This window comes from Helicoverpa zea, chromosome 8 (genome assembly GCF_022581195.2).
Source record: "Helicoverpa zea isolate HzStark_Cry1AcR chromosome 8, ilHelZeax1.1, whole genome shotgun sequence".
In the NCBI taxonomy this organism is placed as follows: domain Eukaryota; kingdom Metazoa; phylum Arthropoda; class Insecta; order Lepidoptera; family Noctuidae; genus Helicoverpa; species Helicoverpa zea.
Genome location: NC_061459.1, coordinates 4,397,283 through 4,423,236, shown reverse-complemented (window position 1 = coordinate 4,423,236; position 25,954 = coordinate 4,397,283). Strand labels below are relative to the sequence as shown.

Genomic DNA, 25,954 nt, shown 5'->3' with positions numbered 1-25,954 from the left:
CTCAGATTTTAGTCGAAGACTTCCCCTGCCTTTTGTAAAAAAAAAACGGTATCTATTTATCATAACTTTCTTTACAGTAAAATAACCTTTAAAGTTCTGATGTACTTTGTACTATTAAAATAAAACAGGAAGAGATTGGACCCATTTACTTATCAGTCCTGTTCAACAACAAATTGCCAATTTTAAGGGTGGTACTCATAGTAGGAATGACCATAAATATAATAACATGGAAAATATTTAATTTATACTGAACCTAAATTTGTGGATGCAGATACAATAAATCAGTTTTAAATGAACTTTTCTAGTTTGACGTTAGAAATATGGCAAGAAACTTACTTTCAAAAGCATAGTCTTTATAACAATAGCATTTATCAATGCACAAAGCTACCAAATACTGCAATTGAAGTGACTAACTGACCTTTTATTGGCACAACGAGATCAATTGACGCAGTGTAAACAAGAAAAATTAATAAGCATTGTTGTTCAGCAAAATGTCTGTAAGTACATCAATCAGAAGGGAAGTGGAAGGTCAATAACCTTATAAGTAAATGGGGCACTGATTATGTTGAATTGTGATAACAAAGAATACAAAGATTGTACATTATATGTGCATGTACCATGTAACAACTATTGACAAACAAGAATTATTATTTAAGAACAATTTATTGTAATTTATTTAGTAAATAGATTTAATTTAAACATAGCAACATCTGTCCCTTTCACCTGCTTATCTATCTATACACCCATATCATTGGTGATTGGCTTATCAAATTGATACTGTATAGATAATGTTCGCGAGGTGGCCAGTGTTAGCGGTCGACGCCGCGAGGAGACCGACGGCCCGCCACCTGCCTTGCCGCCGCCACCACGCAAGTCGCCACGAGGACGCACCTCTATCTCTGATGGTCCCAGGTACATAAACATTAAGTTATAGATGATGAGATATAAGTTATCTTAAGAATGTGAATGCTATACTTGTCTTTGTACGATTTGGTGCCTACAGTACTATGGAGCACTCTTGAGCTTATGCATGTAAAGACACACATAAGTGTGTTATTTACATACAAAGTTCCCTTTCGTCAGATAAAACATTGATACCATAATATTTGTTCCACTTATATGTATATTATAATCATTGTCACTAATAATGATTTATAAAATCAGGTCATCGCTAGATTTTAGTCAATGCCCAGGGATTCTAGAAATTACTAGGGTTGTCAACAAACTTTTTGTATGTATTGGTGAAGGCTCTCTATGTGGTGTTGTTTTTAATTATCACATAAGAAATGTTCAGTATTGCATCAACTTGTAAACTTTATAATGACAACACACTTTTGTGTCATGAACTTATGTTTAGTTACTGTGAATATTGGAAAGTAGATATTACTAAGTAATGTTTACAATATTTCTACTTTCTGAATTCGGAATTAATTTGTTTTTCAGCAAGAGTGCGATTAAAATCTTATGTTTTTGATAAAATCTTTGAATGATTATTAGATATGGTAATATTAGATTATGGTTTTGCATAAACAAGAATGTAGATTATTCACCTGCTTATGTTATCTTACAAGACAGTAATGGCTACAAACCATGAATTTATGTTTTGTTAATGTGTTTGGTGAATTGAATATGAATGACAAGTTTTTTTTAATGATTAAAGAGATTAAGATAAGCAATAGTAAACGAAATTATAACAAGAATTCAAAAGTGTTAGAAGTGTGTTTAGGCAGTTTTATCAATACTACATACAGGCCCGCCGTAAGCGGGCGTGCAGCGCGTGCACCGCACGCGGGCGGCACGTCCTAGGGGGCGGCAAATCGAGCGACCTATCACGTAATATTAAAAAAATACAATATCTTTTTACCAATTATTTGATTTCAATATTTCCGAACACAGCAATAGCGCTAAGAATATAACTTACACTGCCGGTTTCAGTTACATCTGTTGATCATTTTCAAAATTAAAAATTATTTAAAAAGATTTAAGATCAACCATTAGCGTAGCGTGGGGGGAGAGAGCAGGGGGGCAAATGCCCTGGGCGGCACTAATTAGGGGGCGGCAAAATTAACCCATACGGCACAATTAAACTATAATTACCTAATAAACATATTTTTACTAAAAATAGATGAGTAGATTAGCAATAAAATTTCAGAAAAAGCCGCCCTCGCTTTGGTCGTCCCCTATCAATTTTGACGGGTTCATCCTTTGCATCCCCAAAAAAATTCGCGCTCGCTGCGCTCGCAATCAGTATCGATTTTAGGGTAGGGCGCGGTTGGGCTACGGTCCAGGGCGCCGGATATAAGGGGCGCCGCAGGCGCCCCCAACCAATCCTTGATCAGAATGTTACTCCTATTTTTGTTTTAAATTTCATCAAAGATTGCAACTTACAAGAACTGTACCCAAATGAATGGATAGCATCAGGGCCATCTTAACCTATGGTGCAGCGTGCGCGAATAACCCGGGCGCCGCGGGCTCAGGGGCGCCGAAGCGAATTTGTGTTTAATTCCGCGTTAAATTTGAGAAATTCTCGAAGAAACACTAATTTTATGTCCCAAAACTCAAAAATTTTCGCGCTCGCTTCGCTCACGGTTTCTTTACTTAAACGCTTCAATTTTTTATCACATATAGCTACTTTTAATGTCCCAATACTCAAAAAAATTCGCGCTCCCTTCGCTTGCGGCTTCTTCACTTCACAGTCGCTTTTTATTATATATGTTTAGGACTTTTAGTGATCCAAAACTCAAACATTTTCGGGCTTCCTTCACTTTACAGTTGTTTTTATTTTTCAAGATTTTTTTAGTCTACCCTAACAAAAAGGGAGCGTCGTTTTTAAGTTCTTTTATTAATAAGAAAGTAACTTCTAGTTTCCATATGAACTTTCTTATTTACGGTACTACTTTAAGTCCCAAAATTTTAATACATAGGCGCCATCATCAACAAAGAGTTATGTACATTTGGGCAAAATTTTAAGTAATTTTTGTTTTGAGTTCTAAAATATAACAAAAATTTCGCGCTCGCTTCGCTCGCGCAATCAGAAGACATGTTCCAGTATTTTTGCATTCATCAACGGGAACAAATATAATGACCACCATAAAATGCTTTGATACCCTAAGTTTTGTAACCAGAAATATCTACTGAACACCAGAAAAATAAAGTCTAAAAATGTAATAGTACCAGCTATTTTAGTCACGACTTCACTTTAAATTGTATTCGACCACCAAATTTAGTAAATGATCACCAACTCTTGACGACCAAATTAATGTATTATTTTTGGCTAAATAAGTCACTGTGATTGCCATAAAATGTAGGCTTATTACCAAATAAAATATTATGATGCCATATTAAGTTATGTGTCCGGCTTGCAATGCATGCGTGAGTGTCAGTATGACGAGTGACAGGGGAAAATGGAAGAAAATGACATATTGCGCCGACCCCAAGTAAAATTGAGAACAGGGCAGGAGAAAGAAGAAGAAGAATGTGTTTCTCAATACACTCCCTCGAAGACACACTCTTATCGCACTGTTTAGAGGCATGCAATAGACAATTTTCCACCCTAGTGCAGGAAAAGGGTCCCCATAATGTTATTACATTTATTGTATCAGGCCGAACTTATTTTTTTGGAGTCAGTTTACTTAAACAGGATAGCAAGATGTAAAAACTTTGATTATCATTTTACATTAAAACGCTGGTATAATTTTGATGATCATTTACTACTTTTGGTGATCATTTACTACTTTTGGGATAACAATGATTTATTTGGACTCATTTTGCTTAAATAGGATAGCAGAATTTAAAAACTTTGGTTGTAATCTTACTTTAAAATGGTGGTTTAATTTTGGTGATCGTTTACTATTTTTGGCTTACGCATGATTTATTTTGGAGTAATTTCACTTAAATAGGATAGCAAAGTGTTAAAACTTTAGTGATAGTTTTACATTAAAATGCGAGTTTCATTTTGGTGATCATTTACTATTTTAGTCTGCTATTTGTTACTATATCTGGTGATCAGTTAAACATAAGCCTTCATCAACCAGCAATAACTTATGTACGATTGGGCTACATTTTACGTAATTTTTGCTTCGACTTGTTAACTATAAAAAAAATATTCGCGCTCGCTTCGCTCGCGCAATCGGTAACTACATGCGTCTCTGTTTTCCGTATGAGTTTGAATTGCGGTTGTAGGGCGCCGTAGAAATCTCGCCTAGGGCGCTGGTAGAGTAAAAACCGGCACTGATCGCAATTTATCTTTGTTTAATTGTTGAGGCATTCAATTCTGAAAAATCATTTTTCGCTCACGTCCGTTATAGCTTTTTGTTCACTTTGGCTTTTTATGATATGTTTACTTCATGAAAACTCTAAGGAAAAAATCGCGCTCGCTTCGCTCGCGGCTTCATGTACATTTCCACTTCATTTCTGTGCATATCTTACTTTTTGACTTTGCTTTGTTAATTTACAGTGGTTTTTATTTGTTTTGTGTCCTTAGACTAAAAAAATTTCGCGCTCGCTTCGCTCGCGCATCCTTACATATGAACTATGCCTCATGCGTTGACTTTTTCAACGGGAAACCCACCAAAAACCATTAATAACATATTTTACTGAAATTAAACATTGCTACAGATATTTAAGTTCGTTAGTTTAAGTTACCCATAATCTGTTCTAAGCACTTTGATATACATTATGTTGGTACCTACCCATTAATCACAATCTTTCAATACATAGGGGCCACTTGGGTAATGATTGCACATATTTTTTTCTGTTGGAAAAGTAAGATGGATATGAATGGGCGGGGGGGTCCGAACCCCCTGGACCCCCCCCTTATATATTTTTTGACAAGACCCAGTATAATATGTAGTCGTAGGGCGGCGTAATCGGTTTTGCACGCGGGCGAACAAACAGCTAGCGGCGGGCCTGACTACATATTGTCTGTGAGCATAGACTTCAATCTTGCTTATTATTCTCTAATATTAAATTCTTTATGTTTTCCTGTTTTTTATGTTTATTTTTAAAAAAGTATTGCTGAAATGATAACTTATCTCCTGGCTTACCTACATTGTTTAGCCTTGACTGTACATGAGGCTGAGAAAAATGACATACTATGAGATAAAAAATATAATGTTTAACTCATTAAATATTATACAGATAACAGAAGTATTATAAATAGTGGAATTGTATGGTGTATTTTGTATGAAAATTAACTTAAGCAAATTGTGTTTACAAATACACTTTTTAAGTACTATATCTCAATTATTTTGTGATGACTCATATTTTTTAGCTGAATCATGAAGATAAAGCAATATTAAATTAATCAAAAAGCAGATAATATTCATAGAATTTACTTTATAATATTATTTGATTTGTGATCATACTCATCAACCTAAATCCCCTGACACCTAAATCGATCTTTCGTGCACTGCTTGAAATATAAACAAACATTGAGATAGATATCCTAGATCTAGGCTAAAATGCAAGCGAATCCTTCCAGCTAATAAAACAGATGTTTTATATCACAAACGCGTGTGAGCCGTACATGCGTGTATGTGAATGGAATGTGCATTATCTTTGCAGGACTCGGCGACAATCCGTCAGTTGCACAAAGCTCCATTAAAGTTAAAGCTTCTTTAAATCTATTGCTGACTCTTTCCTTGTCAACAAGATAAAAAGTGTCAGCAATAGATTTAATGAAGCTTTTACTTTAATGGAGCTTTGTGCAACTGACGGTATGATCCGCAATTTACACACACCAAGTGTGGCTCACCCGCTTTCGCGAGAAAAAGCATGTTCTAGAATTAAAAACAATATACAAAAATCACCATACCTGAAGACCGTCTCAACCCAGGTTTACAAAGCCACTGCCAACAATACTGATGCACATATATTTCTGTCTAATTCCGTCAGATCAACTGGAACCAGTCCAACTAGGGACGACAGTAGCGACCTGATATCGTTCTCAAGCCCTACTAGTAAACATGCGCCGAAGGAACCGCATGTCAAGCTAAAGGAGTACATTGATCAGATCACTAAGTAAGTATCCTATTAATTGCTCGTTAGTTTTATTTGATTGTGGTGGAATTAATTAGACTTTTTATTGATGTTAGTGAGAATCATTTGGTTTTGTTTGGTTGTGTTTGTCAACAGTTTTTGTATGTGGATATAAAATTGGACTGAAGATAGTTTTTAGAACATTTGACTATTGTGCTATGGAGTCCAGAATGAAAGTGTATGTGCAATTTTAGTATGTAATTCTAAAAGTGGAAATATTCTTTAAAATATATCGCTTCTGTTGTGAATTTTATGAACATAACAAGTCAAATGCACTATATCCATATAACGCTTCGGTACAATCATGTCCTTTAGTCCAATATTGATGCGATAGCGTTATTGATATATTCATTGTTTGATAAAACTACACAAGATTACTTGCTTGAAATAAAATTATAGTCATAATAGTCATCAACCGTTATTGTGTCATTACGTTCTAATACTTGCGATATCATACTTCAATTTCAATTTCATATTCAAACAAAATTTTGGAAAGTACATCCGTTGTTACATTGTAATACCTAACAATTTGGTCTTTATTTCCCAGGTTAGGTCAGCAGACTGAAGAGCTATCACTAAATAGTACGGAGCAATCAGTCACAATGAACAACCAGCCCTATAACCAACGACCGCCGTACCCTTACGCGCCGCAGTATCCATACAACTACCAACAGCCGTTCACGCCCATGCCTCCATATCCAACCAACCCTTATGGTATGCCGCCCCCCATGGTACCGGGAGCCATGCCAACCCCCATGCCAATGCCAAACTACGCGTACTACGCACCACCCCCAATGGCAGTACCTACAGAAATGCCCCCAACCTTCGTCCCTATAAACCCTCCGATGTATCCCCCGGTACAATACAGTCAGACGCGAATGGCTGCCCCTTCGCCTTATGCATACCCTCCTACCCCGTCATATAACTATAATACAACAAATATGATCTCGCGGCCTCCGAGGCCAGTGACATCAATGTACCCTCAGCTGAACCAAACGCACACATACCCGGCTGCGTCACAGAACCAATCAGTGCAGGCTAATAGTACAGCGAACAATAATGGCGTGAGTCAAACAGCTGTTAAGACAGAACCTACGAAGGATACTGTGGAGAATAATTATTCGAGGAAGTTGTCGGAAGTCAGTATTGCGGTGAGTACGTTTATGGAAGCCAAATTATTATTTATTTAGGATTTTGGATAACTACTCCAGTTGTCCGTCAATAATTACTATCATATTTGCATTAAAAGTAATAAAACATATTTAGTAAAAAAATGTGACAAAACCAACAAATCTTTTACTGTTTAACTCCAAAAGACAGTCAATTTGACTTTATTTATTACTTTTTAATTTTTAACCAACTTATATCATATCGTATCGTTTTTCTGATCCGTTTTTGAGGTGGTTTTTAGCATACTATTTGTCGTTTGTGTTAAGAGAAGGGTTAAGGTATATTAGTTAAACTGTTTTTCTTCTTATTTTTCCAGTCGAACGAGTCAAACGACACAGTAGGTAGCCTGCCGAAATCTATGAATCTTATCGACTTCGGTCGCAACAGCGCACAAGGTAGCGTAAGAGTCAGTGTGCTAGAAGCGTTTGATCCCCTACTAACTGAGAAAAATAATACGGGTGAGTGGTTTGATTCGTTCAGGACTTAGAATTGCTATAGCGAGACAAAAGTAAGTTTTTAAGCCAAAATGATATGGAAGTAGAATCAAAATAATCAATAGCCAATGAAAGTGATCCAATTTATATTTTGATATTATAAAAAACTAAGTATTTTTTGGCTTATTAGTGACCTCATTTACATGAATTTGAAATTTTGTAATATAGTAGAAAATCGATTTTACATGAGCACAACGGTATTTCGTTCTAGACACAAGTTCTCGATTTTATATTTTGCAAATGTATAGTTATCGGCACGAATGACCGGCGGCTCTGACCTTCACCTGCGCAGAAGTAATTTATTGGGTCCCTTTTGTGGTATGAAGTGAGGCGCGGGGGCGGGCTAAAGCGGTGATTGGCCCGCAGCGCATCGCGTCATAGCCGTCACTCGGGATTGGTTCTTTGCTAATAAATCACTTCTGTCGCGCAGATGTAGGTCAGAGCTCAAGATTCGTGCCGATAACTACATATTCATTTCGGTCTCAATTCTAAGTCCATTCATTTATTCATTTGTTGATTAAAATCTTTTTTAATATTATATGTGTGTTTGTATATGTGTCTTTATATCACATTTTTTTTAAACATTACATTTCATTCGTCTATATGGTGTCTAATAATGTGTGAAAGAATGTTTTCAATTAAGCACTGACTATCATGGTTGGTTATCAAGGTTGCACTTTTTATTTTATAAAAAAAAAAATTGTGACTTCCTTAAAAAAAAATTGTCTTGGGTGAGCATGGCAAGGCATATAACCTGTTCAACGAGGTATTTTTTTAAGAGGCGAAGTTTTTTTTACTATACTATGCTAGAGGTTATGCGATAAGCCCAGAATAAAAGGGTCAAGCTTTGCAGTGCTTTTTTGGGCCATCTTTTTTGGCAAAAAGCTTGGGTTTTTCTTTACTATAGTTCGGCCATTCAGAGAATGCGTTCCTGACACGTCGCGATTGAACTGACGACGTAACTTTGCAATGGCGTTGCAGTTACGATAAAAATATTTTTGCTGGTTGTTTACCGTTTTAACAATTGAGGAGCATTAAAACAACATTATTATATCAATAATCAATGAATGTTATAATTCAGTCAGTTCAATCGCGACGTGTCAGGAACGCATTCTCTGAATGGCCGAACTATAATCTGGGACATTATTTTAAAAATATAAAAATGGGTTTCATTATTATTTACTGGTGTTTGAGACGATCAATTTGAAGTTTGAATTTGAAGAGTTGTGCGTTGCCATATTCAAATGTTTTTTTAACACCATCATTTATTGTTTTGCCATTTATTTTTATGAAACAAAAAGTATGTTCTTAATTCAATTGTAACACAGAAAATGCAGCAGCCTCAAGCGAATGTTCAAGCAGTGTGTATGAAGAGTATGACCCGTTGGACTTTTTGTATGGGGAGACGGAAATGCGAGACGCGGCTGTCTATGCTACCATTAATAAGAAGGATACAATGTTACCTTCTCCGCCGCCTAAGTCTATACCTAGTGTGCCGGCGGTTGCTTTGAGATCTACTACCGTAAGTTTACTACTACTACCGTAGTCTATTTTAAGTAGATTGTAGAGAAAATTATATTATTTTTATGTAAAAAATTATGCATTTATTTATGCTGTTGACATAGTTTATGAAATTGGTCGTAAAATTAATAAATTTATGTTTTATTTTTGTTTAAATTACTAAATGGGTTTCTAAAGAAATCTTTTGATATACTCCAATTTGATGTCCAGTCTAGACTTGATTTTGCATGTTTCAATATTATATTCATGTATCATGAAGCTATATTGTACATTTTGTGTTTTTCAGAACAAACTTTACGACTGCATAGTGAAAACGAGATCAAGGAATTACGATAGCGAGCACAAAGCCTTCCTCAAAATGGTCCTGGATGTTAGAAGTGAGTATAAATTCAAAAAAACTGAATTTAAATCACCAAGAATAGAATTTTGAAAAGTTTTATTTATTTTTCCTGAAGTGTTAGAAAACATCGAAGTTGGTCACTGGCTGCGGAAGTTGTATTTATTAACTTTTAATTCTATTTCGATGTGGACAGAGTCAACAATTGATTGAGACTTCCGCATTGTGCCGCCAGCCGGTATTCCGCGCTTAAACAGAAACGAAAAAGATTTAATTACTTTAAACAGCAACCGAATACTTTTTATTATTTATTTAGTTTTTCAATTATTTTCTTACTATTCCACAGAAAGATTCACCCATTCAGACGAGAAAACGAACCCGGGGCATGTGATAGCTGCCCGATCCGGCGGCAAATACCCACCGAACACCAGCATCAAGATTCTAGTCCACCACGCCCATTCCGATGAACCCATCACATTTACTTCTGATGGTAAGCGATATTCAACCTTATTGTATGGTGTTAAAGTCTATTTTGTAACTGCCTAATATTCAAGTCAAAACGTCTAAGTGAAATTAAACCTTATTGTAAGCTATAAGACTTGATATTGCTTTTTTAGTATTTGGCTTCGGTGGTATGAGGAAAACTTCATTTAGTTTTTTTTATGCTTTAGTGAAATGTCAACCTTATTTCTTAGTTATCAAATTGATGTTTAACATTTTTCATTTAGTTTTTGGTGTAAGTTGAACATGTAACTGTTATTAAGACGTATTTTAGATGTATGGTGATTTAAAGTGGGCGCTTCTGAAGTTGATTAATATATGCGTTTTGGTTTTTCAGTGGAATCGACAGTGGAACATGTGATATTAACTGTAGTGTGTTCTCTAGATGAGGACATTAGAGAAGATATGTCTGAATATATGTTGCGGGTAAGATCTTAATTCCATTTTTCTCCAATATCTCTATATAAACATCTATTTTCTATTTAAATAATAATAAACAATCAATATAATTTTGAATGGGCAGTAAAATTATATTTATCTCTTAAATACATTCTTTGAAATGATGTTACTAAAGTGTATTTTACAATATTTATATCCTATCTTTCAGGTATGGGGAGCAAAAGAATACCTAACGCCCGGCAGTTCGTTAAGCGAGTACGACTACATAAGGGAATGTGTTCGTCTAGAAAAGGACGTGACTCTATGTCTAATGGAAGGCAAAGACAATGTACTAGCGAGGTCAGAGAGGGATGACGCTAGGGATGCACATCTCACGCTTGACGATTTACTGCCCTGCCACGGAGCTACGCCACAGCTGTCGTTTGATAACTTGTCTATATTGTTAGGTAAGTTATACTTAGTATAGTTTTATACATACAGATCTTGTCGAGTAGCTTCGATTGACTTTGCAATAGTCATATGATTGATGAACAATAACTTTTAAATGGCTCGACTGATTTTAAGAAAACATGTCTTGGAACACTCGCAAATAAGTAGACTTTAATACAAAGAAAAACTAAATTGAAATGGCTTCATTCGTTCGAGAGCTAAGGTGCCATAGACAGATACATCAAACTTACAACACCCCCTTTTTTCGTCTGGGGTTAACTTTAGACATGCAAAGTTATTTGGTGCAAGCTGTTACTTAGCTGTTTTGCCTCTGTACAAGAAGAGGCTTCATCCCTGCGGTATTTAACAGTCAAAAGTCTAATATACACATTTACCTATCTCTTCAGAAACCCTAGAAGGCGAGTTATCCCGCGCGGTGGGCGTGACGGGCGCGGAGGGCAGCTGCTCGCCCAAGGCCGTGTTCCAAGCCGTCAAGGCGATCTGTGCACTGGCGGGCGGCGTCGAGACATTACACGTTACTCATACATTGAACGCTTTTGCACAGGCTTGTACTACGCAGGTGAGAATAACTAGGTATATTTTATTTATACATATTTAGCTGTTTCTGTGGTTTCACCCGTGTTGGGTGGTAGTTTGTCTAAGGCCGTGTTCCAAGCCGTCAAGGCGATCTGTGCACTGGCGGGCGGCGTCGAGACATTACACGTTACTCATACATTGAACGCTTTTGCACAGGCTTGTACTACGCAGGTGAGAATAACTAGGTATATTTTATTTATACATATTTAGCTGTTTCTGTGGTTTCACCCGTGTTGGGTGGTAGTTTGTCTAAGGCCGTGTTCCAAGCCGTCAAGGCGATCTGTGCACTGGCGGGCGGCGTCGAGACATTACACGTTACTCATACATTGAACGCTTTTGCACAGGCTTGTACTACGCAGGTGAGAATAACTAGGTATATTTTATTTATACATATTTAGCTGTTTCTGTGGTTTCACCCGTGTTGGGTGGTAGTTTGTCTAAGGCCGTGTTCCAAGCCGTCAAGGCGATCTGTGCACTGGCGGGCGGCGTCGAGACATTACACGTTACTCATACATTGAACGCTTTTGCACAGGCTTGTACTACGCAGGTGAGAATAACTAGGTATATTTTATTTATACATATTTAGCTGTTTCTGTGGTTTCACCCGTGTTGGGTGGTAGTTTGTCTAAGGCCGTGTTCCAAGCCGTCAAGGCGATCTGTGCACTGGCGGGCGGCGTCGAGACATTACACGTTACTCATACATTGAACGCTTTTGCACAGGCTTGTACTACGCAGGTGAGAATAACTAGGTATATTTTATTTATACATATTTAGCTGTTTCTGTGGTTTCACCCGTGTTGGGTGGTAGTTTGTCTAAGGCCGTGTTCCAAGCCGTCAAGGCGATCTGTGCACTGGCGGGCGGCGTCGAGACATTACACGTTACTCATACATTGAACGCTTTTGCACAGGCTTGTACTACGCAGGTGAGAATAACTAGGTATATTTTATTTATACATATTTAGCTGTTTCTGTGGTTTCACCCGTGTTGGGTGGTAGTTTGTCTAAGGCCGTGTTCCAAGCCGTCAAGGCGATCTGTGCACTGGCGGGCGGCGTCGAGACATTACACGTTACTCATACATTGAACGCTTTTGCACAGGCTTGTACTACGCAGGTGAGAATAACTAGGTATATTTTATTTATACATATTTAGCTGTTTCTGTGGTTTCACCCGTGTTGGGTGGTAGTTTGTCTAAGGCCGTGTTCCAAGCCGTCAAGGCGATCTGTGCACTGGCGGGCGGCGTCGAGACATTACACGTTACTCATACATTGAACGCTTTTGCACAGGCTTGTACTACGCAGGTGAGAATAACTAGGTATATTTTATTTATACATATTTAGCTGTTTCTGTGGTTTCACCCGTGTTGGGTGGTAGTTTGTCTAAGGCCGTGTTCCAAGCCGTCAAGGCGATCTGTGCACTGGCGGGCGGCGTCGAGACATTACACGTTACTCATACATTGAACGCTTTTGCACAGGCTTGTACTACGCAGGTGAGAATAACTAGGTATATTTTATTTATACATATTTAGCTGTTTCTGTGGTTTCACCCGTGTTGGGTGGTAGTTTGTCTAAGGCCGTGTTCCAAGCCGTCAAGGCGATCTGTGCACTGGCGGGCGGCGTCGAGACATTACACGTTACTCATACATTGAACGCTTTTGCACAGGCTTGTACTACGCAGGTGAGAATAACTAGGTATATTTTATTTATACATATTTAGCTGTTTCTGTGGTTTCACCCGTGTTGGGTGGTAGTTTGTCTAAGGCCGTGTTCCAAGCCGTCAAGGCGATCTGTGCACTGGCGGGCGGCGTCGAGACATTACACGTTACTCATACATTGAACGCTTTTGCACAGGCTTGTACTACGCAGGTGAGAATAACTAGGTATATTTTATTTATACATATTTAGCTGTTTCTGTGGTTTCACCCGTGTTGGGTGGTAGTTTGTCTAAGGCCGTGTTCCAAGCCGTCAAGGCGATCTGTGCACTGGCGGGCGGCGTCGAGACATTACACGTTACTCATACATTGAACGCTTTTGCACAGGCTTGTACTACGCAGGTGAGAATAACTAGGTATATTTTATTTATACATATTTAGCTGTTTCTGTGGTTTCACCCGTGTTGGGTGGTAGTTTGTCTAAGGCCGTGTTCCAAGCCGTCAAGGCGATCTGTGCACTGGCGGGCGGCGTCGAGACATTACACGTTACTCATACATTGAACGCTTTTGCACAGGCTTGTACTACGCAGGTGAGAATAACTAGGTATATTTTATTTATACATATTTAGCTGTTTCTGTGGTTTCACCCGTGTTGGGTGGTAGTTTGTCTAAGGCCGTGTTCCAAGCCGTCAAGGCGATCTGTGCACTGGCGGGCGGCGTCGAGACATTACACGTTACTCATACATTGAACGCTTTTGCACAGGCTTGTACTACACAGGTGAGAATAACTAGGTATATTTTATTTATACATATTTAGCTGTTTCTGTGGTTTCACCCGTGTTGGGTGGTAGTTTGTCTAAGGCCGTGTTCCAAGCCGTCAAGGCGATCTGTGCACTGGCGGGCGGCGTCGAGACATTACACGTTACTCATACATTGAACGCTTTTGCACAGGCTTGTACTACGCAGGTGAGAATAACTAGGTATATTTTATTTATACATATTTAGCTGTTTCTGTGGTTTCACCCGTGTTGGGTGGTAGTTTGTCTAAGGCCGTGTTCCAAGCCGTCAAGGCGATCTGTGCACTGGCGGGCGGCGTCGAGACATTACACGTTACTCATACATTGAACGCTTTTGCACAGGCTTGTACTACACAGGTGAGAATAACTAGGTATATTTTATTTATACATATTTAGCTGTTTCTGTGGTTTCACCCGTGTTGGGTGGTAGTTTGTCTAAGGCCGTGTTCCAAGCCGTCAAGGCGATCTGTGCACTGGCGGGCGGCGTCGAGACATTACACGTTACTCATACATTGAACGCTTTTGCACAGGCTTGTACTACACAGGTGAGAATAACTAGGTATATTTTATTTATACATATTTAGCTGTTTCTGTGGTTTCACCCGTGTTGGGTGGTAGTTTGTCTAAGGCCGTGTTCCAAGCCGTCAAGGCGATCTGTGCACTGGCGGGCGGCGTCGAGACATTACACGTTACTCATACATTGAACGCTTTTGCACAGGCTTGTACTACACAGGTGAGAATAACTAGGTATATTTTATTTATACATATTTAGCTGTTTCTGTGGTTTCACCCGTGTTGGGTGGTAGTTTGTCTAAGGCCGTGTTCCAAGCCGTCAAGGCGATCTGTGCACTGGCGGGCGGCGTCGAGACATTACACGTTACTCATACATTGAACGCTTTTGCACAGGCTTGTACTACACAGGTGAGAATAACTAGGTATATTTTATTTATACATATTTAGCTGTTTCTGTGGTTTCACCCGTGTTGGGTGGTAGTTTGTCTAAGGCCGTGTTCCAAGCCGTCAAGGCGATCTGTGCACTGGCGGGCGGCGTCGAGACATTACACGTTACTCATACATTGAACGCTTTTGCACAGGCTTGTACTACACAGGTGAGAATAACTAGGTATATTTTATTTATACATATTTAGCTGTTTCTGTGGTTTCACCCGTGTTGGGTGGTAGTTTGTCTAAGGCCGTGTTCCAAGCCGTCAAGGCGATCTGTGCACTGGCGGGCGGCGTCGAGACATTACACGTTACTCATACATTGAACGCTTTTGCACAGGCTTGTACTACACAGGTGAGAATAACTAGGTATATTTTATTTATACATATTTAGCTGTTTCTGTGGTTTCACCCGTGTTGGGTGGTAGTTTGTCTAAGGCCGTGTTCCAAGCCGTCAAGGCGATCTGTGCACTGGCGGGCGGCGTCGAGACATTACACGTTACTCATACATTGAACGCTTTTGCACAGGCTTGTACTACACAGGTGAGAATAACTAGGTATATTTTATTTATACATATTTAGCTGTTTCTGTGGTTTCACCCGTGTTGGGTGGTAGTTTGTCTAAGGCCGTGTTCCAAGCCGTCAAGGCGATCTGTGCACTGGCGGGCGGCGTCGAGACATTACACGTTACTCATACATTGAACGCTTTTGCACAGGCTTGTACTACACAGGTGAGAATAACTAGGTATATTTTATTTATACATATTTAGCTGTTTCTGTGGTTTCACCCGTGTTGGGTGGTAGTTTGTCTAAGGCCGTGTTCCAAGCCGTCAAGGCGATCTGTGCACTGGCGGGCGGCGTCGAGACATTACACGTTACTCATACATTGAACGCTTTTGCACAGGCTTGTACTACACAGGTGAGAATAACTAGGTATATTTTATTTATACATATTTAGCTGTTTCTGTGGTTTCACCCGTGTTGGGTGGTAGTTTGTCTAAGGCCGTGTTCCAAGCCGTCAAGGCGATCTGTGCACTGGCGGGCGGCGTCGAGACATTACACGTTACTCATACATTGAACGCTTTTGCACAGGCTTGTACTACACAGGTGAGAATAACTAGGTATATTTTATTTATACATATTTAGCTGTTTCTGTGGTTTCACCCGTGTTGGGTGGTAGTTTGTCTAAGGCCGTGTTCCAAGCCGTCAAGGCGATCTGTGCACTGGCGGGCGGCGTCGAGACATTACACGTTACTCATACATTGAACGCTTTTGCACAGGCTTGTACTACACAGGTGAGAATAACTAGGTATATTTTATTTATACATATTTAGCTGTTTCTGTGGTTTCACCCGTGTTGGGTGGTAGTTTGTCTAAGGCCGTGTTCCAAGCCGTCAAGGCGATCTGTGCACTGGCGGGCGGCGTCGAGACATTACACGTTACTCATACATTGAACGCTTTTGCACAGGCTTGTACTACACAGGTGAGAATAACTAGGTATATTTTATTTATACATATTTAGCTGTTTCTGTGGTTTCACCCGTGTTGGGTGGTAGTTTGTCTAAGGCCGTGTTCCAAGCCGTCAAGGCGATCTGTGCACTGGCGGGCGGCGTCGAGACATTACACGTTACTCATACATTGAACGCTTTTGCACAGGCTTGTACTACACAGGTGAGAATAACTAGGTATATTTTATTTATACATATTTAGCTGTTTCTGTGGTTTCACCCGTGTTGGGTGGTAGTTTGTCTAAGGCCGTGTTCCAAGCCGTCAAGGCGATCTGTGCACTGGCGGGCGGCGTCGAGACATTACACGTTACTCATACATTGAACGCTTTTGCACAGGCTTGTACTACACAGGTGAGAATAACTAGGTATATTTTATTTATACATATTTAGCTGTTTCTGTGGTTTCACCCGTGTTGGGTGGTAGTTTGTCTAAGGCCGTGTTCCAAGCCGTCAAGGCGATCTGTGCACTGGCGGGCGGCGTCGAGACATTACACGTTACTCATACATTGAACGCTTTTGCACAGGCTTGTACTACACAGGTGAGAATAACTAGGTATATTTTATTTATACATATTTAGCTGTTTCTGTGGTTTCACCCGTGTTGGGTGGTAGTTTGTCTAAGGCCGTGTTCCAAGCTGTGAAGGCGATCTGTGCACTGGCGGGCGGCGTCGAGACATTACACGTTACTCATACATTGAACGCTTTTGCACAGGCTTGTACTACACAGGTGAGAATAACTAGGTATATTTTATTTATACATATTTAGCTGTTTCTGTGGTTTCACCCGTGTTGGGTGGTAGTTTGTCTAAGGCCGTGTTCCAAGCCGTCAAGGCGATCTGTGCACTGGCGGGCGGCGTCGAGACATTACACGTTACTCATACATTGAACGCTTTTGCACAGGCTTGTACTACACAGGTGAGAATAACTAGGTATATTTTATTAGGTGTTCTTCGCAGTTAATATCCGAGTCTAATGGGAACTATTTACTGAAGCTGGATAAAAGTTGCCTATTTTATTCTTTATTACATCAGTTGCTAGTGAAAGTTCCACCAAAATTGATCGAGCGGAGTATTCAATAGGTATTAGGGTAGGGTGCAGCAAAATTACTAATCCAATTTAGATGGCATATACGCTCGTGGTTTCACCTGCATCCGTTCCGTACCTGGGTGGGGTAAAGAGTGTGTCCTATGTTCTTGTCCTGGTTCTAAGTTATTTTCTCTTTAATTTTCAGCCATGTTTTTTTTATTCCCCAGGGCAACAACAACGGCATGACGCCAGAGATCTCTTCGGACAACGGTCCGTACTGCGCCGTCTCCCTGCGCGGCGCCACGCGGCGCGAGCACGTGGCGCAGCACTGTGCTCGCGTCAGAGATGCTGTGAGGGCACTGCTGGCGCTGTATGGACGGACCAGACTGCTAGACTTCAACCTGACTGACACCCATTATCTCACGCCCAGTAATACTGCCAGTAAGTATAGAGTCGTCATAGAAGAATTGTCATTTTTTTTTGGGTGAGAAATCTTCAAATTATTCTGTCGCGGACTACGGTCCGTAATGCGCGGTGTCGCGAGCACGTGGCGCAACACTGCGCTCGCGTCAGAGATGCCGTAAGAGCACTACTAGCTCTGTATGGCAGGACCAGACTGCTGGACTTCAACTTGACGGACACGCATTATCTCACGCCTAGTAATACTGCCAGTAAGTATCAAGTCTTTATAGAAAAATTGACAATTGTTTTTGAGTGAGAAATCTTCACATTACCCTTTCGCGGATCACGGTCCGTACTGCGTGGTGTCGCGAGCACGTGGCGTAACATTGTGCTCGCGTCAGAGACGCTGTAAGAGCACTACTAGCACTGTATGGCAGGACCAGGCTGCTGGACTTCAATCTAACTGATACCCATTATTTGACGCCTAGTAATACTGCCGGTAAGTATAAAGTCAGAGGAATTGTCAAAAATGACGGAGGTCATTTTTGTGGGAAATCCCACAGCCTAGGTTTGAAATGTTTCCCCTTACGGTGCGTAAGAAAAGTTAACCTTAACAATATAAAATCTCTCAGAAACCTGTCGAAAACTTAACCCGCTGTACTGCGTCATTTTGTAGTGATGTCATATTGTCATACACACTGAATGTGCATTCCGAAATATAGCTCAGTTTACCCACCAGAGCTCATGCCTCATCCGATACCAAACTATGCTAATATGCTACCTATATTGTAAAACGAGTGTAACGTACATATTGTCGTGTCAATTTATGACAATTATTCACTGGCTAAAATATTAAAAAAAAAAAAATACAACAACACATCATTACTATTTACAGAAGCAATACCAGCGCACACAATATCGGAAACAACCCTATTCTGCATCGAAGCGGTCCACTGCCTCCCACTGTGCTGGAGCCACGAGGACTACCTGTTCCAAGCGCAAGTGTACTACGGCACCCGCCCGCTGAAGACCTTGCACGTCACACAGCCGTCGCGGATAGAGAGCGCTGCCTTCTATCCGAGGATTATTTTTGATACTTGGTAAGTAGGGGTCACTATAATACGCTTGGAGTATTTTTGATACCTGGTGAGTAGATATGGTAGTAGAATGTTATTTGAGCAGGGGGTACCCGACTTCACTAAATTAAAAATCGAGTTCTTGTCGACTAATCTTCTATTTATCCTGTCTTCAGAATGTGTTAACGGTAAAAATTAAATGTATTATAAGATTTTATAATGTTTTGTTACCTCTGATCTGTATTTACGTGCCTTTTGTCACTGAACTCTATTTAAATGGTTGGATAGATATTGATGTTTTTTTTTAGTATATGTTTGAGTAAGTCCCTAGAAGCTCTAGATTCCCGAATAGAAAAGATTGACAAAACGTCGTCGATAGGCTAGTTTTATAAAACAGAATTGTCTATTTCATCAATTCTAAAGGCAAATACTACATCTTACCTCTCATATAAATAAATACCATTATCACATAACATCCTTTTAATCATCTCCAGGTTGAACCTAGAAGATGTGCCAGTGAACACACTACCCCGCGAGTCCCGCCTAGTCATCACGTTATACGGCCGCTCCCAGCGGACTGAGGACAGCCAGCACCAGAGTACTGAGAACAACCAGGCTAACAGCCAGGAGACTGATGAGAATAATGATGTACAGTATGATTTAGTGGAGCTCGGCTGGGCTGCTATACAGATGTTTGATTATGATGGGTAAGTATCAGATACAGTATAATGTTTAAGTAAAAGTCAATAGGCATGATGACAGTAATCAAAAATCATTAAAATAATATATTTATTAAATTAAACTTGAAGCTTGGAATATAAAACGCGCATTGTTTTCTTTATTAATAATGTGATTAATATGTATTTTTATAAAATAAAATTACGAAATAAGGCAATCCGCCATGATATCTTGAACGCCAATCAGAGCTCGTGACGTCATTTCTCAAAACAACTCGCGCGAAAGCGCGCGAACGTCACATTTCGTTATGTGAACTTCCACTGCGATCTTTGTTTTTAATTAATTAATTGTTTATAACACGAGTTATGGAGCCCGGATTTATCAAGGCAAACAGCGCTAATTTGCCTAGAATTGATATCATAATGCTGGGAGAGTTTTTGGCATCAAATAAAGATTTTTGTTCAGCTGAATTTAGAAATGTTAAAACTTCCATGTAAGTATACTAGTTTAATTAAAAAAAACTTCCATGTAAGTGTATTAGTTTAATTAAAAAAACTTCTATGTTAGAATCTAGAGAACTATGTAATAACTTACATCAAAGTGATCTTCACAAAAATAAAGTTGTACCCTGGGCAATATTGCTTTTGAATCTCGCCTTGCAAGTTTAAGCCACTTGTTTCGTATTTTTTTATTGTGAGGAACGTACACAATAAATAACTTATCAGGAGTTGTTTTGGATGTGTTCTTACACTGGGGGACCCCACAACACCTATGCACTTTCGAATTCATATTTAATAACACAAAAAACTTAATTATTGCACGAGCGTTGTTTACTTGCGTCTTGTAATTTCAGTCGTGACGTCACAAGTGACGACATGACACTGACAAGCGTTTTCGCGCCGGATTCAAAGTGGACAGAGAAAAATGCAATTATTTGATAAAAAAACTTCGCATTTTCTTAAAATTAATAATTTTTCATATAAAATAGACGTATACCTACATCATACAAAGGTATTTAAAAATTTGTCATCATGCCTATTGTAGTAAAACTCTTTGCTTTGATTACCGTTACTGTTACAGCCTTTTTATTGTCCCACTCTTGGGCACAGGCCTACTTTTACATGGAGGAGGATTGAGCGTTAATCATTGGCTTAGCTTACCGTGTACTAAAATAAAAATATGTATGTTAGTTTTAGTAGAAATATTGAATTTTTTGATTCATGTTAAACATGTGTAAATGTAGTACATATTAATTTTGCATTTTAGTGGGTCAGTATATCCTATATTTAACTGAATTTATGTTCAGTTAGCGAAGTCCCCCAAAAAAAAATCTTATTTATTTTGCTCTTGATGGTCAATATACACATTTATTATTTTTATGATTCCAGTATGTTAGCATCAGGTAACTACGTGCTGCCTCTGTGGCCCGTGTATTGTGACCGACGCATCGGCCCCGCGCCGCATCCCATGCACTCTCCAGCAGGGACATTCCCCGTTGTTAATATTGGTGAGTTGGCATTATTTACTAGCTTTTTGTTTGCATTTTAAAAGAATAAATATGACAGGTCTTGTGAAATAACTTTGTTCCTATGAATTAAGCCATTTAATGCCCAGCGTCAAAGTCATTTAACGACAACCGTACGTCACTTCTATTTGTTACAAAAAGATTTGGGGCTGGTATTCCGATTGTGATAAATGCTATCAAATGGCAAGTTACACATTTCAAAAAAAGTTAAAATGAGTTACAATTTAATTAATAAGTATAGCTCGTTTAAGCTACCTAATAACGCAGTTTTAGTTGTACCGCGTTGTGTTGATGTGTACACATAATTTTGTTGTAGTGCCAAAAACATTGCAAAGAAAAACAATAACACTACAACCAATATATTTTTTCAGAAATCCCCCTCTACGCGCACACGGGTGTAAAATGGACGAACGGCGAGGAAGGTCGACAGAGGACGTTGACCCGCGAAGAGTTGCCCAAGTTCGACAGTTTGGACGGACACACGCAGTCGCAGCTGTTACATCTTATAGAACAGGGCGCCTATCAGAGGATGCCTAGTGAATGTAGAGAGGTGGGTTTTTACTTTTTAATTATTTTTGAAATTTGAAATTTTTTTGGTATGTGGAGAAATTATTTATGTATTATTATTAATTATGTGTTGAAGTAGCTGGAGGGTGTTTGACTTATTTGGATAAAATTAAATCTTTGTTCTATCTAGAGTCCTATCTGTTTGAGTTCGCTGTAACTCTTTTAGAAAATCCTGCAACCCCTGCTTGATTTCGTAACCTACCTTAGAAATTGCATTTTTTTTATTCACCAATTTCTTTTTATAATCTTTTGTATTAGTTGTGAATCAGTTATATCTGGCGTATATTTGCAGGGCATTTTTAAGTGTCCACGAAAGTGTTATAAGTAGGATTTAAGATTCAATTTCAGTAAGAACTATGTCGATAATACATAGTTTTGATAGTTATTATTTGTTTTTTTTTTTTATTATTAATAACCAAATTATTTTTAACGTGTATTTATCATTTAGGGAATAAATTAACTAATATACGGAATTGTCTTTTCCAGATAATGTGGGAAAAACGTCAATACCTAGTACAACTGGCGGGCGCGTTGCCTCTCGTGCTGATGGCGGCCACCAACTGGTACGGCGAACATAGACAACAACTCATCGCGTTGTTAAACGTTTGGGAGAAACCTTCGCCGTTGAACGCCATGCATTTGCTGTTGCCCTGGTAAGTTTGTGATCACCATTACAATCAATCCAATTTCTTAACCAATCAATCACATATCTTCTTAACTTCATTCATCCTTTCATAATTTTTTATTAGCCAAAAGAAAAACTGAAATCGAAAAAAGTTTCTTTTTCATTCAATTTTACCGAATTCTCATGATGTCATTTCGATACATAACTGTGCCTTTAAAAATATCGTGTCTACTTAAAAAAATTGGTTTTCACATTATATTTTTCGGCTTTCAAATGCATTTGATTTGAAACAGTTGTATAGTTGCAAATCTTGCATCACAACAAGAGAATGGCTAGGAAGATTTTGATGTTAATATGTATACTATAAATATACTTAATATTCCAGTTTCCCAGACGAGGCGGTCCGTGAAACCGCAACTCGTCTAATCAACGAGATGTCAGACGATGATCTGTGTCGCGTTATGCCGCAACTCATTCAGGCGTTACGACATGAAACATATGAGGCCAGTCCTGTTGCTGGTAAGTTATTAGTGTTACCGAAATTACAGGTGTTTTTGAGGATATATTTAGACCTCCTCACCAGTAAGTAATGGATACTCCCTTTAATCTCTCTTTCTCAGCCAAATATTTTTTTCGGGTGGAAATCTGGGTAAAACAGAATAGTTCTGGGTTAAACGAATCAGAAAACTTGGATGTCTTTTAAAAATAATTTTGTCGGTATTTTTCTTACTGAATAGAAAATAAGTAACCCATTGATTCTAATTATTAACTACTGATCGTTTCAATTTTATAATTATTCATGTATATTGTGAAATGATATAAATATAAATTATTCCTTGTTTTCAGAACTGTTATTATCTCGCGCTCTCGCGAGTCCGGCGGTAGCACATCGATTGTTTTGGCTGCTAGTCCATTCATTGCCAAATGTACCTCAGGTAAGTGAAATCAGTGTAGATGTTCTTCTGGATTCGTGTTTTACTTTAGATATTTAAATAAATATATTTTTGAGAAGGACATGAGTATATAACAGCGTTTACCGCGGTTGGTGCTTAGATAGGATCTTGGGCGTTTTGATAAAGATTAAATTGTTTGTAGCGGACGCCCGCGCCGTGCGCTTGCTTACTCTGTCGCGGGCATGCGCTTGTCATGGATAAAGTAGCGTTGTTAAATCATTTTGTACAAACGGCTCTGTTTGCGCGTGCACACACATGCTCCTACGGGATGACATGAAACAAACCCGCGGAGCCAGTAACCGCGTTGGGAGTAGCTTTGTTAGTGAATACCCGCATTAACATAGGAGTTTCAGTCAGTCATAAATTGGTTAGACCTTTTTGTACCTTCTCCAGGGTCCAAACCAAGAGTTCCTGGGCATCACACTAGAGGAGGGAGCTGCAGAGGCCCAGCCGGCGGACGCGGGCGTGGCGGCCACGTGGCGCTACCGCCTGCTGCTGCGGGCGCTGCTGGCCGTCTGCGGCGAGAACCTGCACAACACGCTACTGCGACAGCAGCTGCTCGTCAAGGTAAGCTGCTGTAGCTATAGTGTATATGGAGCCATACAAACCAACAGCCCTGTCATCAGTCAATCCTGGAAATCAGTCTAAAAGAAGGTGCGAGCTGGTCAAACGGGGCGGAACGTAAAAAATTCTAAAAATGACAGTTGACGAACTCATTCATATATTCGTACAATGTTACATAAGCTATCGTCGCATCAATTTTCGTTAGAGCAAAAGGTCAACATATTAAATAAGATGGACGACTGAGTTAAGACACTGATTTAATAGTGATTGACTAGATTGAAATGATCCACCAAAAATCTTCCTATACTTAAGACATTATATTATATTATCTCTTTTCATTGTCGCGTACTAGCCATGAGTTACAAAAACACATTAATTTCTACAAATTAATGAACTTATCTATTATTCCTTTCAGACCCTCTCAGAAGTAGCTCAAGCAGTGAAAGACGCGAAGGAGACGGCTCGACAGCGAGCTCTAAGCGCCGGCAGCGTCAAGCTAGCCTCGCTGCTGCGGCAGCAGCCCGCCGCGCTGCCGCTCGCCTTGCACAAATACGTGCATGATGTTGATGTCAAGTGAGAAACTACTTTTGTTCAAATAAATGTGTTATTGATATGTTAAAAAATTGACTAGTGCCACTTGGTAATGGCAGGTGTACAGTCCTAGGTACAGTTTAGTGGGATATAATTATTGTAAGGAACGCGTTATCTACAGTTGAGCATAGTACGTTTATGTTGATGCCGCCTGTAAAAACACACAATCTAGACATATCCAAAACACATCTAATGGCAAACAGCTCAAAGTCCTAAACTTTCAGAGAGGGGCTTTTATTGTTATGTAATTTTTTCTTGATTATTGTATGTTCACAAGCGAGACAAACAATTAAACAAAAAATCATCGTTCTTAATGAATCTCCCAAGGGTCGTTTTTAGATTTACTTTAAGAATTTACTGAACCCTGATTGTTATCCTAGGTCCTGTATGTACTTCGCATCAAACACGCTACCGCTTAAGATCAACTTCATCGGGAGCGACAATGCTGTTATTCCTGCTATGTTTAAGGTAAGAACTGTTTTATGTTTCCATCTTGTGTACATTATCTAATGCGACATGAAAATTAAAATTTTATATTTACTCAATCTTGAAAGCACAATAATCCATAAAATATTAACGAAGTTTTTCATACTGAAAACAAGACTATCAAAGTCGATAAATGATCAAAATATCGATATCGATATTTCATGTCGACAAATCTCTGTATATAATTTTCTTTTAGTTTTTTATCTTACGTTATTGAATATTTACAGGTCGGTGACGATTTACGTCAGGACGCGTTGGTATTACAAGTTATCAAAGTAATGGATAGTCTATGGCTGAGAGCTGGCTTAGATCTGCGGATAGTCACCTTCCAAGCTTTACCTACTAGTGATAAGAGAGGTAATTTATTAAGACTACACAATTTTACTTATGTTTTGAAGAAAGTAAATTGTTCTACCAAAGTAAAATATACCTTTATAGAATGTTTGAATTCGTAAAAAAAAAAATATTACGAGTCTGTCCAAAACTAAACAAAATATCTAAATTACGACCCCGTCTAAAGATAGGCAACAAAATTATCCTATAACAAGTGTGAAAGAGATAACGAACAAAACGAAACTTTGTAGATTCTTTTACTTTTAGGCCAGTAAATTATACAATAACTAGCTTCCGCCAGCGGCTTCGCCCGCGTGGTGTGTTGATAAAAAGTAGCCTATGTGTTAATCCAGGGTATCACCTATCTGCATACCAAATTTCAATCAAATCGGTCCAGCCGTTTTTGCGTGATTAAATAACAAACATACATCCATACATTCTCACAAACTTTCACATTTATAATATAAGTAGGATTTGAGCCTGACAGTGTCTACCTAGAAAATTAAGTCTGATGATGATTCTCGCTCACTGATTACCCAATATTATTTCCAGGTATGATCGAAATAGTGTCAGAAGCGGAAACTCTTCGCGCCATACAAACGGAGTGGGGGTTAACGGGGTCGTTCAAAGACAAACCCATAGCGGAGTGGTTGGCGAAACACAACCCGTCCGAACTCGAATATCAAAGGGCTAGAGATAATTTTACTGGTAAGCTTTGTAATTTTGTACCTTATGACCCTTAGAT

General features: G+C 39.1%; 1 protein-coding gene across 1 annotated transcript in view; it reads left to right on the top strand.

Annotated features, from left to right (window-relative positions):
* LOC124632742 (phosphatidylinositol 4-phosphate 3-kinase C2 domain-containing subunit alpha) overlaps positions 1 to 25,954 on the top strand; it is a 37,838-nt gene that overhangs the window by 1,511 nt on the left and 10,373 nt on the right. The window contains exons 2-24 of the mRNA XM_047167700.1: positions 786 to 912; positions 5,896 to 6,021; positions 6,587 to 7,190; positions 7,526 to 7,667; positions 9,032 to 9,225; positions 9,511 to 9,601; positions 9,908 to 10,051; positions 10,400 to 10,488; positions 10,670 to 10,907; positions 11,298 to 11,470; positions 17,637 to 17,850; positions 18,707 to 18,911; positions 19,382 to 19,594; positions 20,954 to 21,072; positions 21,462 to 21,640; positions 22,144 to 22,310; positions 22,668 to 22,801; positions 23,129 to 23,217; positions 23,629 to 23,802; positions 24,215 to 24,372; positions 24,771 to 24,858; positions 25,104 to 25,233; positions 25,762 to 25,917. Of these exons, the coding sequence (XP_047023656.1) occupies positions 786 to 912; positions 5,896 to 6,021; positions 6,587 to 7,190; positions 7,526 to 7,667; positions 9,032 to 9,225; positions 9,511 to 9,601; positions 9,908 to 10,051; positions 10,400 to 10,488; positions 10,670 to 10,907; positions 11,298 to 11,470; positions 17,637 to 17,850; positions 18,707 to 18,911; positions 19,382 to 19,594; positions 20,954 to 21,072; positions 21,462 to 21,640; positions 22,144 to 22,310; positions 22,668 to 22,801; positions 23,129 to 23,217; positions 23,629 to 23,802; positions 24,215 to 24,372; positions 24,771 to 24,858; positions 25,104 to 25,233; positions 25,762 to 25,917 (3,954 nt within the window). The remainder of the gene's footprint in view (positions 1 to 785; positions 913 to 5,895; positions 6,022 to 6,586; positions 7,191 to 7,525; positions 7,668 to 9,031; positions 9,226 to 9,510; positions 9,602 to 9,907; positions 10,052 to 10,399; positions 10,489 to 10,669; positions 10,908 to 11,297; positions 11,471 to 17,636; positions 17,851 to 18,706; positions 18,912 to 19,381; positions 19,595 to 20,953; positions 21,073 to 21,461; positions 21,641 to 22,143; positions 22,311 to 22,667; positions 22,802 to 23,128; positions 23,218 to 23,628; positions 23,803 to 24,214; positions 24,373 to 24,770; positions 24,859 to 25,103; positions 25,234 to 25,761; positions 25,918 to 25,954) is intronic.